Source organism: Dermacentor variabilis, chromosome 4, assembly GCF_050947875.1.
Source record: "Dermacentor variabilis isolate Ectoservices chromosome 4, ASM5094787v1, whole genome shotgun sequence".
NCBI classification, from domain to species: domain Eukaryota; kingdom Metazoa; phylum Arthropoda; class Arachnida; order Ixodida; family Ixodidae; genus Dermacentor; species Dermacentor variabilis.
In genome coordinates, this window is record NC_134571.1 from 222752238 (window position 1) to 222768385 (window position 16148).

Consider the following 16148-nt stretch of genomic DNA (forward strand, 5'->3'; position numbering starts at 1 on the left):
AGGGAAGGTTGAATTAGTCTACGATAAAATCAAGGTCCAAAATGAGCTGTCTGAGTGGGACGACATTGGAAAAAGAGGGGTCGATTTTAATATTCCATGGATCGAGTGGACTAAAGATTCCCCCAAGCAGTATCAAAATTTAGAGTTTTGTTTAAATCATTCTTTTCCATGACTTAAAGCTAGTCGGGCAACCTACACACTTTCAAAATGGCACTGCCCCTATCTTAGATTTATTTTTCGTACCTGGTGAACTGCTCTGTCGTGAGCCAGAGGTGCAGGTCATAACACACATATCTTGCCACAAGATGATATGCTTAAATCTACGTCTCAGTGCCGTCACGAAATGCAAGAACGAAAAACGTGTATTTTTGAACTTCACACGTGCCAATGAGATCGGGATTTTGAATGAGCTGGATGGCTGCGATTTCCCGGTATGATTGCGACGCGTGCTCTGTCGACCATCTGGGGTTATTCGTCAAAAAGCTTTTTGTATATATGTATACATCGTGATTAATGGTACGTACGTACGGGTCCGCTTCCTGTGCCTTATGTTCGTCAGTGTAACACTAAGCGCAACATAATCAAGAATTAAAGTCCACCAACTAGCCCCGTTCATTGCTTTACTAAATGAATATGTGCCAAGTAGTTGCAAAATTGTGCAGAGCGCTGATCCCTGGATCATCAGACAAATGGTACGCCTAAAACGCAAAACGAAAAAAAAATAAGAAAAAAGGTCCAACTCTCTCTCTCTGCGGCTAATGTTATAAAGCTTACTTAAATCCGACAACAGCGTAAGGCACGTATAAAAAGCGCAAAACATAATTACCACAATATAACTAGGAAAAACTTCCTTCTCTGATCGCCTGCTAAGTTCTGGTGACATCTTTCATCTGGAAAAGACCCCTTCGCCGCTATGTGCATTGGAGATGTGACTGTGACTGACAAACAGCAGAGTCATTGCACAGAAAGTCGCCATTAAATGAAAACAATATGTTAGGTGATGAACTCTGCTTAATCGATTTCCAGAATTGTTCGGGGGATGTCTTGATGAAAGAAGGAAGTTATATATCGTAGTATTTTGCCTCATCATTCTCAGTTTCTTGTTTCAATTGTATTGATATTTTACAAATGGCTTCTTGTAGGAAAGGGCTACCCACATGTATAGCTTTTCCTTTTTCAGTCTCCTACGCTTGCCTTGTAGCGGTAGCGTTTATCGAGTAATATATTTCTTGGTACCTGTAGATTTATTTAGTTATTATTGGCACAAAGCGTACTATACATTCCTGAATAATGTTTTTGAAAGGTAGCCATGGATTACTTATAAATCATTATAATAATAATCCTGCAAGTCAATGATTGATTCATCATCGGCACGATTAAAGTTCGGGAAATGGCGTTTTTCTATGCGCTGATCATAAAAAATATCAGTTAAGGTTAACACCACAGCGTAGTGGTCAGATGTACCACGTGTGACGTCACACGAGACATGATTTTTCACAGTTCCACTCGCAAGAAACAGATCTGAGAATAAAATGGCATGTTGAGTTCTGGTGGTGTCGAATGCAACCTGTAACAAATCGAAATTAGAAGCAATGTTTAGCATTTTAATGTCAATAAAATCTGAATACTCCGCAGGGAAACTGCTCCGATTTACACTCCGACAATTAAAATCACCGGCTAAAATTAATCTATGTTATAGTTTTATATGAGAGCACTTGTAATTCTCAAGACTTCTGTGTCCTGTATCTCAAGAACCGAGACAGAGGAGCTTAGGGGCCTATAAATGGCTCCGAGGATGTATCGCATTTTGTGATGCATGTGGTACAAAAAATGCTTTCAACGTCTCAAATATTGGGCATTCTGATGAGCTGTAAGGACGCCTTAAATAAAATAGCAACCCCGCCACTCCTTCTGCCACGATCTTTACCCAAGCACATGCAACTTTTCGGAACAGATTCGCTATTTGCATAGCCCAGTCTCTGTGAACGCAGCAATTCCTGGTTCATGAGTTGGAAAGGAAGCTTCAAACTAAGCTGCTTTATTTGCAGTGCTGCGGCAATCTTAAGATAGATTGTTTCTGGACACTTGATTTCGGGAGTCACCTGTTACCTTTAGAAATTCTGTACCACTTTCCTTTAACCTCTTCCTAACCATAAAAAATGCCATCCACACTGAGCTTATCAAATGCAAGCTTGACTTTAGAACCATTTATTTTCTCATGTGCTGCAATTTCCCAGTTTCTTTCTTTTTTTTCTAGTTTCGCTGACACTGGCAGCAAAATGCTTTGAAACTGAAGATCCCTTAAGCTTGAAGCACGCCTTCAATGTAGAACTTTTTTGAGGAATATCTAATAACTTTATTATCACGGAACGATTTTAGTTGTTTGCTTACTTAATGTATGGCATCGTTCTATGCAGTTAATAGTTGTGTTTTTTTATGAACAAGTCATCTCTGATGGCATCGGTAGGGCTGTCAGTAGTTTCAGAGGTTCCTTCAATACCGTATACTATTAGATTATTTCTCCTGCAATGGTTTTCTGTTTCATCATAATTTGCAAGTAAGAAACGACTTTTTCAAGTTGAGCTACTGTTAATTTTAATTCATCGACTTCCTTTTTTAGTGAAAGTAAGAGGGCCAGCTGATGTTCTAAGTTTCCAATAAATTCGTTCAAATTCGTAATATAGCGCTCGCTTTTTCCTTGCCTAGTTAAAATATTATTGACCAATGCAGTCATGTAGTTTGTCCTAAAAGTAGCTGTGCCAGCATTTCCTGTTCCGTCGGTCCTAAATAAGATTCGATGTCACCACATACCAAGCGGTTAACTTTGAATGCACAAATACTTCGAAAAAATTTCGAGGAATCAATAAGCATGGCAGCAGTAGCAAGAATTGGTTATCGCTTCCTTAGGAGCGAGTAGGCAAGTGTCTACTGACCTGCACGGTAAAGCAAAGAGGGCTTAGCATCGAGCCAGATGCGCCAGTTGCGCTGCTGCCTTGCACACTCATCGTCCTCTGCGGCACTGGTCTTCTTATAGTGTCAGGCACGTGGTGAGTTCCTGCGGAAGCAACATGCGCCGATGCCAGTATGGGCGGTACCATGACTTCACGGAAAGCGCATAAATTCGCGCTGGATGATGATCTGGTGCTGTTGCCGTAAACTAAGCTTGTACGATTATATATATATATATATATATATATATATATATATATATATATATATATATATATATATATATATATATATATATATATATATATATATATATATATATAGTCAGAAGACGATTTGATGTGCCCTAAACCGCGCTCCACTCTGGTTGAACGGGACGTTGTGCTCTGTGTGGTCGTCCCGCACAATATTGGCTGCTGTCGGCAACCCTGTCTCGGCGGCCACTTTGGCCAGCAGCACGCGGCCATTGGCGGCGTCTTAACGACGGTGCGCCATCGTTCTCTATCGGCCCTAGAATGGGGTGCGCCCATTGACAGGTCGCAATGTATGGCGAAGGGTAACGGCCTGTGGCTGCCGCAATTTCGGGCCGCCATCTCCTTCACAAACTGGTCCAATGTACCGCATTGGCTCGGCTGTCAGGCGCCCCGAATGAAAGGCGGGTCAGCAACCGGCGTCCCACAAGCGTGACGTCAGTGGTGACGCGTTGTAGGCGAACTGACGCGATCGCCTGAAGGAGCGGATCTTTCAGATAAGTGTGTTCAGCCCATGCTTTCACAGTGAAGCTGCGTGTATCGCGTTTATAGGGCGCTGTTTTCTGTTCCGCAGGCAATTAAACGTTCCTCTTCAAGAAGCGCACACACAAGGCAAGGGGCCGTATTCCGGAGTTACCGGTGTACTCTCACTTTTGCGTGACGGTATCATGTCCGACTCGACGCCTTAATTATTAGAGCGATGTGCATTCGGCCGCCTAGTGAACATCCACTGGAAAATGTATCGATGAAAGATTTCGATTTAAAATACGGCCGCCGGGGGAAGAAACAGGCAGCACGTATTCATAAGTTTGACAAACGACGAAACCCAGCCTTCGAAGACGCGTACACAAGAGGAGGGAAAAGACAACCACACACGCAACAGAGTTTAATGAAATACTTGGGTCGAAAAGAAAACCAACGCGCGCATGCGCCATAAAGAAACCAGGCAGTCATAAAGAACATCAGTGAATGACACATTCTATAGTCGCCATTTTTCCAAAAAAGCCACTTCTTTGCATGATAGCGATAAGGAGGGTACGTTCACGCACTGATTGTGACCGTGTTTTTGGATTTGGTGTGCTTCAATGACATCTCTCTTACACTTCAAGTCTCGCCTACCAATAATTTGGGTATATTCATAAACAGGATAGTGATGGCAGTGAGCAGGCAAGTTCGACCCTGCACCTGACGTCACAGACGTTTCATGTTCCTTTAAGCGAACAGACGCAGCGCCCGGTCGGTCCTATGTAAACTCTACCACACGACAACGGTATGTGACAAGCAACACTGGTGGTGCAGTCTGTGAATTTAGAATCATGGCGAATACCGCAGGAGCTCTTAAGTTTCAGGTTTTCAATCCTGGCACAAAGTCTGGAAAGGCTACGAGTTGTGCCGAGAACACAACCCGTACGCCATGCCTAGCGGCTACTTGTTTCACGTTGTGTGAAAGCTTGTAGATATAAGGAATTACTTGCACTCGCTTACGATCCTCATTTCCATGTGCGTGTGCGCTACCATCTGTTTCGTTTCTTCAAGATCTTCAATTTCGTTTAGGCTACCGCCTTGAAATTGGTATCAGGGAAGCCAGCCGCCTATGGACGCTGAATATGCTCATGAAAACTGCGCTGCGTTGAACGGCGGCACCTTTTGTTGAGGGTCATATTAAAACACAGGGCTGTATACTATGCCTTAATCGACTAATATTGAGTGTGACGACTCAAATGGTAGGAGCTGCTGCTTTGCGCGGGGAACACGCATCTAGCAGTGGTGTCCGGTGTTAGAGAGTCAGTTTCAAGTCTAAAAACGTTATTGCATTCTTCGCATGAAAGAAGCCCAGGTGGTCCAAATTTCCGTAGTTCCCACCACGGCGTGCCTGATAATGGGATCGTGGTTTTGGCACGTAAAACCCCATCATGCTTTCTTCTTATTATTATTGCATCCTATGAGGCCAGTTCCTTGGTGTAACTTAGATATTCGCTGCGTGATTTGAATGAGTTATAAATGTCACATCATGCCACACCTAGACCTTCAGGGCTTTTGAGGTTTAACAAAATAAAAAATCAACATGCCTGAAGACCTTTCCCACCCTATGGTCAACAAACGAGCAACTCAAAGCATTGTCAAATTTAGAAAGAAAAATATTGCACAATACGGGTGCCACGTTGAACCCTATACAAATTCCGTTATTTTGAACAAGGTGTCCTCAAATTCAGTGAACGTCCATGACTAGTACATGGTTAAAAGCTACAGGAACGAGTCAACAGAGAGGTCTCGCCACAGGCGTTCTGGAACTACACTGTACCAGTTTCTTCAATGAGCTCACGAAGTGCTACAAACAATTCGGCATGTGGCACTGAGTTAAAGGTTCCTCACGGTCTAGGGAGAACACTGTGTTAGCAACAGGCTGTTCACGCAAAAAGTTCACGACACAGTGCGAACATGTGACAGCAAAAGGATGTGATGCATCTAGCGTTTTGAGCCAACGTTGCAGGTAAAGTTCCAGCTGTTGCTGCCAAGACCCTTTCTCAGTCACAATGGCTCCAAACGGGAAATGAACTTTGTGGGTCTTTGCCGCAAAGACCCACAAAGTGTGGTTGCCTGTTTTCTCCTCTTGTGTACGCGTCTTCGAAGGCTGGGTTTCGTCGTTTGTCAAGCTATGCGTACCAACAGGCCCGACACCGGACTCTTCTAAGCTTATTCTTACCCCTCAGTTGTCCTGCTTGCACATCGACGGTGACAGGACGTGGAGGAGCACTATATGCCGGCGCATCCGTTCATGACAACGACAGTGATGATAATGTTTATGATGACGATGATGATAATGGCGGAGTCAACAGGAAAGAAACAGTCTACAGCTCAGGCCAGCCATCGCTTATGCATAGGAATTCGCTCAGAACGAGACTTGAGACTGTATGACAATGTGGCCATCACTGCATGTCTGCGGGAGCGTACAGGTACTACACAGGGTGTTTTCTTTAGACAATAAAGATTTTTTTTTCCTGAAGCACCTGTCGTCCTCACATACTAGATATACGACGAGGCGGAAATAGTACTTTGCCGCTGCTTGGGTTACTCTGAAAAGACTAGAAAAACTTGTTGGTTAAGCTTTTTATTAGTAACTCGAGGGCACTTTATGTGGAAAATCTGTAGGGCGTCACAATTTATGGCATACCCATTATTTGCAAATCCAAAATATCGCACGCTCTCTGAGATAATTATCGTGGAAGTTGGCGAAATCCAGGCAATATCGAGACAGAGCGCGTCCCACTGCGCGTCTGACGGCAGCGCCTCGTGCGGCCAAATGGGAACGATGGCGCGGCTTGCCTAAAGTCCCTTGTAGGCTTGCCAGGCGAAGCGTCGTCATGTGGCGGTCCGACAGGATAGCGGTGCCGCCTGCTCCCGGGGCCCTCTGTTTCGATGTTGCCCGGATTCTCCGCTGAAATTCGACGATAAATATATGTCGAATTAAGGGCGATTTTCAAGATATTTAAAAAAAAATACGGTGCACGAAAATGCGATTTCCTTCAAGTATGCCGTTTGAACGACCGGCCCAGTCAATAATAAAAAAACTTTAATTCATAAATTGTGAATTTGTTTTTGCAGGGTAACTTAAGCAGGGCAAACTATTTCCGCTTCGCCGTAGTATGCAAAGACAAGTGCCTCACGCTCATAGCTAGCGGTATTTTTTGATGTGATAACTTTATTTGGAATACCCGCCGTGGTTGCTCAGTGGCTATGGTGTTGGGCTGCTGAGCACGAGGTCGCGGGATCGAATCCCGCCCATGGCGGCCGCATTTCGATGGGGGCGAAATGCGAAAACACCCGTGTGCTTAGATTTAGGTGCACGTTAAAGAACCCCAGGTGGTAAAAATTTCCGGAGTCCTCCACTACGGCGTGCCTCATAATCAGAAAGTGGTTTTGGCACGTAAAACCCCAAATATTATTATTATTATTAACTTTATTTGGAATCCGGCGATTGGGAGGCCCGGGCCTGGGGCCGCCTAGATGGCCGCTGGGAGCTGCTGCTCCCGTGCGGCTTCCTTGGCTCGCTGGACGGCCCAAAGTTGGTCTTGGAGTTCTGAGCTGAGCAGCACGGCCGACCACCGCGCCCGTAGATTTTCTGGGGAGACTGTCATTTTATTTTGGTATATTTCACATCCCCACAACATGTGTTGAAGGGTGGCTCTAACAGAATTGCATAGCTTGCACATATCGCTCTCTTATATATCGGGGTAGAAAGTTCTTTAGTTGCACGGGACTCGTATAAGTTTCTGTTTGTAGTCGCCTCCAAGTAACGGACTCAGCTCTGTTCAGTTTAATGTGAGGCGGTGGTAATACTCGCCTCCGATTTTGATAGAATTTGGTAATATCGCTAAATCTTGTTAATATATCTTTTTCTCTCCACATTTCCTCCTCCGCGTTCTCCTGACCGATGGAAGTCACCCTTTGCTCAGCTCGGCGAGTAAGACCTCGAGCTTCGCGGTGTGCTACCTTGTTGAGGTTGACTGCGGGAATGTCTGGTGTCGTATGCGCTGGGAACCAGAGCAATTGCCTGCCGTTCTTCTCTGCATTAGAGAACTTTGCTTCATTGACTCTGATGATGTGCCATGCCTCAGGAGAGATCCTACCTTTTGCATAATTTCTAATGGCCGCTTGAGAATCGCTAATGATGTACTGAGCATTCGTGGAGACCAATGCTAGTGCAATGGCTACCTCCTCTGCGGTCTCGGAATGTTTAGTATTAACTGATACGCTTGTAAGGGGTTTTTGGGTGTGATCTACGATTACTGCTACATAGCTATTTCTGTCTGGGTATTCAGCTGCGTCTACGAAGGTTGCTCTGTCGTCTGACCCAAAGCTTCCGATAATTTTCTCTGCTCTACTCTTGCGTCTGCCGTCGTTGTAACCTGGATGCAGTGGCGTAGCTAGGTCGTCTGGCACCCGGGTCCCATAGGTCTTCTGTCACCCCCCTTCCCGGGTGTAGCCGGCGGAAAGAGGGGTCTTCAGACGTATATGACACCCCCCCCCCCCCTACCTGGCCCCTTGCACCCGGGGCCCACGGCCCCCCGGCCGCCCCTGTTGCTACGCCACTGCCTTGATGCATGTTCTTGGGTATATTTGGTACTAGGAGTTTGTCACGAATTTCTCTCGTTATCGTCCTCTTTCCCCCGTATAGATTGTGGTAATTCATTCCTAGTTTGCTTAGTATATGCCGTCGCGTTTTGGTTTTGGTTAGTCGCTATGCTTGAGATGTTTGTTGTGCTTCTATGAGTTCGTCCAGTGTGTTGTGGAGTCCTAACTTTAGCAAGAGATCCGTGCTCGTACTGATGGGAATTCCTAGTGCTAGTTTGTATGCTTTTCTTATCATGTTGTTAATTTTACGCTTTTCAGCTGCAAACCAATTGTGGAAGGCTGCTATGTATGTGATCTGACTGATTACGAATGATTGTATCAGCCGTATGATACTTTCTTCCTTCATGCATTGGTGCTTGTTAGTAATTCGTTTGATTAATCTCATGGTGTTTGTTACCTTTGTGTCTAACTTCTTTACGGTTTCCCTATTTGTGCCTTTGTTCTCGATTACCAGACCCAGCACTTTGAGCTGGTTGACTATTGGGATATTCCGCCCGTTCTTTGTGTGTAGCTTGATTTCCTCATGAGCCATGTTTCTGTCGTATCCTTTGGGAGGCCTGCCTCTAAGTGTGGGGCGGTACAACAGAAGTTCAGATTTCTCTGCAGAGCATGTGAGGCCTGTTCCTATGAGCTGTTCCTTTTTTGTGTGTATAAAAAAAAACAGTATTGTTGAAAGGAAAGAAGCCGAGCACTCGACGCGCGGCTTGCTTGCCTCCGCCTGACACGTGGCGGACGCGACGCCGGCTGACAGCCCGCGAATTGGAAGCGCTGCTTCAGTTGTTTGTTTTCGCGTCGTCCCTCTCCGGCTTCTCGCCTAATCGCCTGCGTTGACTGGGGTTCATTATTTGGGGAGAAGAAAAAAAGTCACACAGCGCGTAGTGAATTCTACTTGCTTTTTTTTCTTTTATTTTTCTTGCGCCTAGAATGGCTGCGTTATACCTTTAACACTATTATGCTGGATGATACACATAACGTATCGTTTCCTACTGGACCAGAATAGCGCGCGTAGATCTCTAAAGAAGTTAGCAACCGTAACAGAAAACGCTTGCAACGTGTGGAGCAACTTGTTTTTCGACCCACGCTCGCGTTCTTATCAGCTTCTATAGCTAAGCGATATTTCATAGAATGAATTGAGTTGTCTGGTATGTGAAGGTTATTATTCTTTTTGGTGTTTGTTGATGTTGTTCACGTGCTTCTGCATTGATTATCTTTTGGTAATAACATTAAAGTAGGTACCTAATTCTTTTTGTTAGGTGTAGTCAATTTACATTATTTTATTTATAGTGTTCACATGTCTGCGCTTTTTTTGCTGCTCTCTTTATTTAATTTTTCTAGTTATGTGATCATAGGAGGTCCCGGTGTCAGTTTTTTCTAAACTTTGTTTTTTCATGTGTAGGTGACCTCTCCGTTACTTTTCAAAATAAACTCTATTGGCGTGTGCTTTCAAACGAGCACAATTTGGCAAGAAAGAAACTGTTCTCGTCGTCCGCAGCAATTGGCACCCGCAGCAGCCCGGTGCGCAGCACGCCGACGATCTCGCGCCGAAGGAACCCGCGCGCGGGCTGTGCGCGAAAAAGCACGGTACCCGGCCCCCACCTTTCGGCGTGTGCTGGCGCCGTGTGTTCCGTGGCGGGTTTGCCGCCTCCGGGAGTCGCGCGTCGATACTCGACTCTATTACGCACCCAGGCTCGACGCGCCCTCCTTTTTCATCGCCGTTGTTGGTCGCCTCCTCCCATTGTTGCAGTTCGAGTGCCCCGCCTGCTGCGCGGCCTGATTGAGAATCATTGGGGTGCTCGCCTTGTCGCCGCAAAGGGAAGCTGGTTCCGCAAACTGCCGCTGTCGTGGCTCTCACTTTGTACGCGCCGAATCGTTCGCAGCGGTGGTGGACGGTTTTCCTTTCTTCTAATCTGGCGGCTTTGCAAAGTGGCTTGTGTCGCGTGGAAGTGGCACGAGTCTCAACCGAGAACAAATTAAGAGGAACCTTTAGCTCGGGGGCTCCTGTCTAAGTACGTGGGAAACGAGAGAGACTTTTCCTGGGCAACCGCTGCACCAAATCTGATTAGGTTTGTTGCATTGAAAAGAAAAAGCTAAAATCTAGTGACTGTCGGTACCGAACTTTTTATTTAGGTTGTCAATCTTTTTATACAGATTGACGAAAATCGCAAATTTTCAGAAAACGAAACTATAAAGTTTACAACTCTAACTCAGCAAGGAAAAATGATATCATAGTTCTGTAAATTATATGTAGTGGTACATCTGGAGCGGACGTAATTGGTGCATTATAAATGGCTCTCCAATGGACCATTAATGTGTGAGTAGGATTTTTGCAAAGCCTTTGCAAACAATGTAACAAATTTACTAGGATGCAAGCTCATCAATCAAATTTGCTCGCTTTGGTTGCTCTAACGGATGAAGTCTACAGAACTGCGATATCAGTTCTTGGTGCAGAGTTACGAATTTGTAAACTTCGTGCTTCCATTTTTTTTTTCATGGTTACCAATTTTTGAAAGCTCGTGTTAAAGAAATTCGGGTCCTAAATGAAAATCCCTCTCCCAGCAGTCACTATAGTTGAACATTTTCTCTCGAATGCGTGAAATTTCTTTAAAACTGGCCAACTGGTTATCTCACAAAAGCGTTTCTGCGTTTTACATGTATTTGAATAGGTGGCATTGGAGTTGGGCCCGAGTTAAAGCTTCCTCTTAACGCATATTTCTGGGTATGGAGTGTAGAAGATCGAGCGTCGACTCTGGCTTACTTATTCGAGCTATGTCATGATGCGCAATGTCCAGCGCGTTCCCTAGTATGTGTGATTTGGTAAACGTAGTAGAAATTCAGTTGAATTAAACTTTCTTGCACTAAAGAAATTTGTATCGAGACAGGCTGAATGTCCCAGCGAACGACTTCGATAGCCGGCGAAATCTTTACTAGAGTGCCGGTCACGTTTTGTTGCCATTCCATAATATCACTTAAGTCGCATCTGCAAGCACACTGTACAGGCAAGTCTACAGAATCTTTCGATCTTGCTTTCTTTTGTTATCTCATTGCTCGAGTGCTCCGAGTGAAAGTATCACGGTAAAGAAATAGAACATAGCGTAGGTGCTCTGAGATACGAAGGTGAATCAGAAAGTATTCGGCCCCTATTTTTTATTAGCCAAAAGGGGGTACATACATGTAATTACAAATATACGTACAATACTACGCACCTTACACTGCTTTTACACATAGTCCCTACACCGGTTCAGACATTTGTCCCGTCGCAGCATTAAATTTGAGATGCCCCTGTGGGAGAATTCGTCCGCACGCGGCCTCCCCGAACGCTGGTTGTCGTGCAGGTCTTCGTGATCTTTTGCAAACTCACAAGACCACCACTTCACACTCGTCAAAGCGAGACGCTTTTCCCCATGCGTGGGCGGTGATTCCCTGTGGATTTCGACGGGCGTTCGACCCTTGCTCCATAGAAAGCGAATCGCACTACGTTACTCGTACACCGCGGAAATGGCAAGCACAACAGCCATCTTGGGATGGATGGATGGGTGTTATGAGCGTCCATTTGGAACGGGGGGGGGGGGGTGGGTTGCGCCACCAAGCTCTTGCTATTTTACTGCCTAATGTGTTACCAAGGCTAAACAACAAAAAGAAAAAGAAGAACACTATAGACTCCCACAATCAAATTTTCTGATCCCCTATTGCGAACTGTGCTTTTGTACGTCTGTGTTTTTTGTCGTTTCCCTACTTTTATTACACCAATCCTCCTATCTCCTCTCACTGATCCCTATTGCGGACATGTTTACTTTTCGACTGCTCTCGCTGAACCCAAGGGCTTCAAGGAGGCCAGTGGTGCCTAAATCAACCGCTGGGTAGACGTCTTCACATTCTAATCAAACACGCTCCATAGTTTTCCTAGCTTCACCGCAGCAAGCACGCGCTTCTTGTTCTTTCTTATATCTCGCTTTATAGGCGCGTGTTCTAAGAGATCCCGATCTCGCTTCGAAAAGTATTGAGCTTCCCTTTGAGTTATCATAAATTGTTTCTTTCTTGATTTCGTTTTTTACCTCTTACGTAGTCGCTCATGGCAGGTTTCTTTTCCATTGCCGCCACCCATGAGATTATTTCAGCCTCTCTGACTTTGCGCTTGACGTTCTTTGTTGCTGTGTGGCCCACCCTACAGGCCGCATACTTGCTGGTAAGCTTCCTATAGTCATTTACCTCCACTGGGAATCAATGTTTTTCCTGTACAGATACATCAACACTCTCCGAGCCCATTTACTTTCTTCCATATTCCTCAGTCGTTGTTCATACTCAATTTTACTGCGAGCTTCCCTCACTTCAAGATTAGCCCAGCCCATATCACCCTGCACAGCTTCATTTGTAGTCTTTCCGTGAGCGCCCAATGCGAGGCGACCCACTGACCTTTGGTTCCCATCGAATCCTGATTGTACCCCTGATTTAAAGCAAACAACCGCATTTTCAAAAGTAAGTCCTGGAACCATTACACCTTTCCGCATACCCCGGAGCACCTCGTACCTATTGTATCCCCATAGCGCTCTGTGCTTCATTATGGCTGCATTTCTCTTCCCCTTCACTGTTATCATTAACTGACAGCAGCGCCGTGCCGCAGAGCTAGTGGCAGATAAGGCCGGGCCGGTCCAAGAAAAGCCCTCCGCAGGGAATGGATATGTTGACTTCGCATTTTCTGCCGTAATTCGGCTTTTAAAAAATAAATAAGAGCAAGAACTTTCTGAATCGCCCAAGCATGATTGCAGTTCTGGATTTTTTCTTTGTTTTGTTTGGTGTGTTTTAATCTGTCCACCGACAACACCGGCCAACTGTAGCTCATGCATCCATGGCCATCGGCCTGAGGAAAAACACACTAGCCTTTCCTAGAGTTGATAGATTCCATGTAATATAGACATTTGCGATCGAATCAGTCGGTCGGGAAGAGCAGATACACGTAGAAAACGAACCCGCCGTGGTTGCTTAGTGGCTGTGGTGTTGGGCTGCTAAGCACGAGGTCACGGGATCGAATCCCGGCCATGGTGGACTCATGTCCATAGGGACGAAATGCGAAAACGCCCCTGTACTTAGATTTAGCTGTTCAAGAACCCCAAGTGGTCCAACTTTCCGCAGTTCCCCACTACGGCGTGTCTCAGGATCAGACCGTGGTTTTGGCACGTGAAACCATATCGATTAATTTCTTTAATGTCGAAAACGAAAGTGCCAAACTCGTGCTCGTGTCTTCTCTTAGCCGCACCTGACAGTTAAGCAGAATTATACTGAAACGCACAGGGGACACAGATAGGGAAGTAGACTGGACGGCGCTTGACACATGCTAGCGAAGTTTCCATAGAAGCCCATACGTTCAAAACATGGTGTTAAGAACGGACCGCTGAGGTGCAAGTTTTGCCAGCCTGTTGCGACAGCGGCGTCAACTTTTCCTGGAACGCCACCGCAACCCCCTAGCCACATGGCGTCACTAAGTCTACTGTGTCCTCAGGACAATACGCTACGTCCGCCAGTCTGCGTCGCGGGATTGCCGAGATGAGTTCGACGAACCAGGCTTTGTGACGGAACCCGACACCGCCGATCCGATCTGCTATGAGCGGGGGAGTTGCCGAGGGAACGTCTTAGGAGGCCCCTTCCCACGCGCCGTTCAAGACGCAAGACAATGGACAACCGGCGGCCGCGCTGCGGGGGCCAGCTCGGGGAATAAGGTGCGCCTTTCCTAAACGTGCTAAATTTTCTGGAACGGCTAAGCGCAACCTAAGAGCTAGTCGAAAAGAACATGGGAGTGGGGCAAAAGAACGCCAATTTCTATTACGACAAGAATGCGAGGCTTCGTGCGTTTAACCCCGGAGACCAGGTAATGATCCTCAAACCTTCAAGAAAGAACAAGCTTGAAGTTCACTGGGACAAGCGCGTTAAAGTGTTGCACAAACTTTCAAATACTTACTATGCTCTCAATATGCCCGGTCGCAGGAAGGAGGTGAGAATATATCACTGCAATTTGATGAAGCCGTATGTAGAGCGGAACGGAGTCGTTAATTGCAGCATCAAAGAGCAGGATGACACTAGTACCAAGTTTAAGGAGTATAAGGCGACCTCCAACTCTGAAATCGGCCTAGAAGAAGTAGTTAAGCATTCGGTAAGCTCGCATGCTCTAAGACCCGAGCAGCTAGATGAGCTAAAATGTGTGTTAGGGGAATATCTCGACAGGTTAAGCGATCGGCCAGGTACAACCGAACTAATAACGCATGAAATAGAGCTGACATCAACCGAAGCCGTAAGATGAAAGCCTTACGGGGTGTCTCCAACACAGAGAGAAATTATGGAGGCAGAGATACGGCGCATGCTAGAGTTGGAAGTTATTGAGCCCGCTGAGAGTGACTACACGTCACTGCTAATACTGGGAGATACCCCTGACAAAGACCGTCGTCCGTGTGTTGACTAAAGGAAATTACATGCCATCACTAGGGATCAGCTGTACCCGATAGCCAACATTGAGGCGCGAATTGAAAGATTTAGCGTTGCTAAATACATTTCCACTGTAGATCTTGTGAGGGGGTACTACCAAGTTCCCCTTTCAGAAAGTGCCTGCCGCTATGCCGCATTCATCTCACCTGTAGGCACTTTTCGCCCTCTCGCACTTAGCTTCGGGCTGAAGAACGCGCCGTTTAGCTTCTCTAAATTAATGGATATTGTCCTAAGAGACTTATCTGGATGATGTAGCAATTTTTTCGGACAGCTAGGAACAACACCTATCGCACCTCAAACAGGTGTTCTCACGGTTGAGAGAAGCCGGCTTAACGACGAAAGCGGAAAACTGTAGATTTGGTTGTTCACAGGTTACTTATCTGGGCCATGTTGTCGGCCAAGGTACGAGACGGCCGGCCGAGCTGAAAATAGCTACGACTGGAGAATTTTCTCAGCCGCGCACGAAAACAGACGTTCGTTCATTTTTGGGGCTTGTGCGGTACTATCAACGGTACATTCCGAATTACTCGCAAATGGCAAGTCCATTAACAGACGCCCTCCGAAAGGGAGCACCAAGTAGCGTACACTGGGATAAGGACAAAGAGAACGCTTTCCAAAGTTTGAAAACGGTATTGGTTTCTCGTCCTGTGATTCGCGCGCCAGTCTACACAAAGGAATTCATAGTTCAATGCGACGCAAGCGACAGAGGTATGGGCGTGGTACTTAGTCATGGTCGGCGACGATAACGAGGAGCATCCTATCCTCTATGCCAGTCGTAAACAAAATGTAAGAGAGGAAGCTTACAGCGCTTCAGAGAAGGAATGCGCTTGTTTAGTTTGGGCCGCCCAGAAGTTGTCGTGTTACTTGTACGGAGCGAAGTTCGTCTTCGAGACCGACCACTGTCCTCTGACGTGGCTCAGTCATATGTCACACAAAAATGGCCGCTTGCTCCGATCGAGTCTCACCCTCCAAGAGTGCAACTTCTCCGTTAGATATAAGAAGGGAAAGTTGCACAGTAATGCGGATGGTTTGAGCAGACTAATTTGAATTCTGCGTTTAAGGGTACCGCCTAAATTTTAGAGTTAGTATTGTTAATTTTGTTAAGCCAAGAAGATCTCCTCTCATTTAGCAGGATTCCCTCCGTGATTGCTGAATTTGTCAGCACGAAGTTGCTTAAAAATTTGGCATAGCGAAATGCAGCATTTTTTGTTTCTACACTTTTATTTGAAGCCTAGCGGGTCTAAAGTGAGATCTAAGGTACGCCATCTCGGCGCAGAGCCGTGATGTGGTTTTCGTTTAGCAGTTGTCTGTCCTTTGATGTTTTGGGGCGTTGATGTCATTACA

General features: G+C 45.9%; 2 protein-coding genes across 4 annotated transcripts in view; one reads left to right on the top strand and one right to left on the bottom strand.

Annotated features, from left to right (window-relative positions):
* The window catches only part of LOC142580123 (protein O-mannosyl-transferase Tmtc3-like), an 870647-nt gene that overhangs the window by 180332 nt on the left and 674167 nt on the right, over positions 1 to 16148 (top strand). The gene's annotated exons all lie outside the window — the stretch shown is intronic.
* The window catches only part of LOC142580125 (uncharacterized), an 87943-nt gene that overhangs the window by 27781 nt on the left and 44014 nt on the right, over positions 1 to 16148 (bottom strand). Inside the window, exon 2 of the mRNA XM_075690946.1 lies at positions 2934 to 3055. Within this exon, the coding sequence (XP_075547061.1) occupies positions 2934 to 3055 (122 nt within the window). The remainder of the gene's footprint in view (positions 1 to 2933; positions 3056 to 16148) is intronic.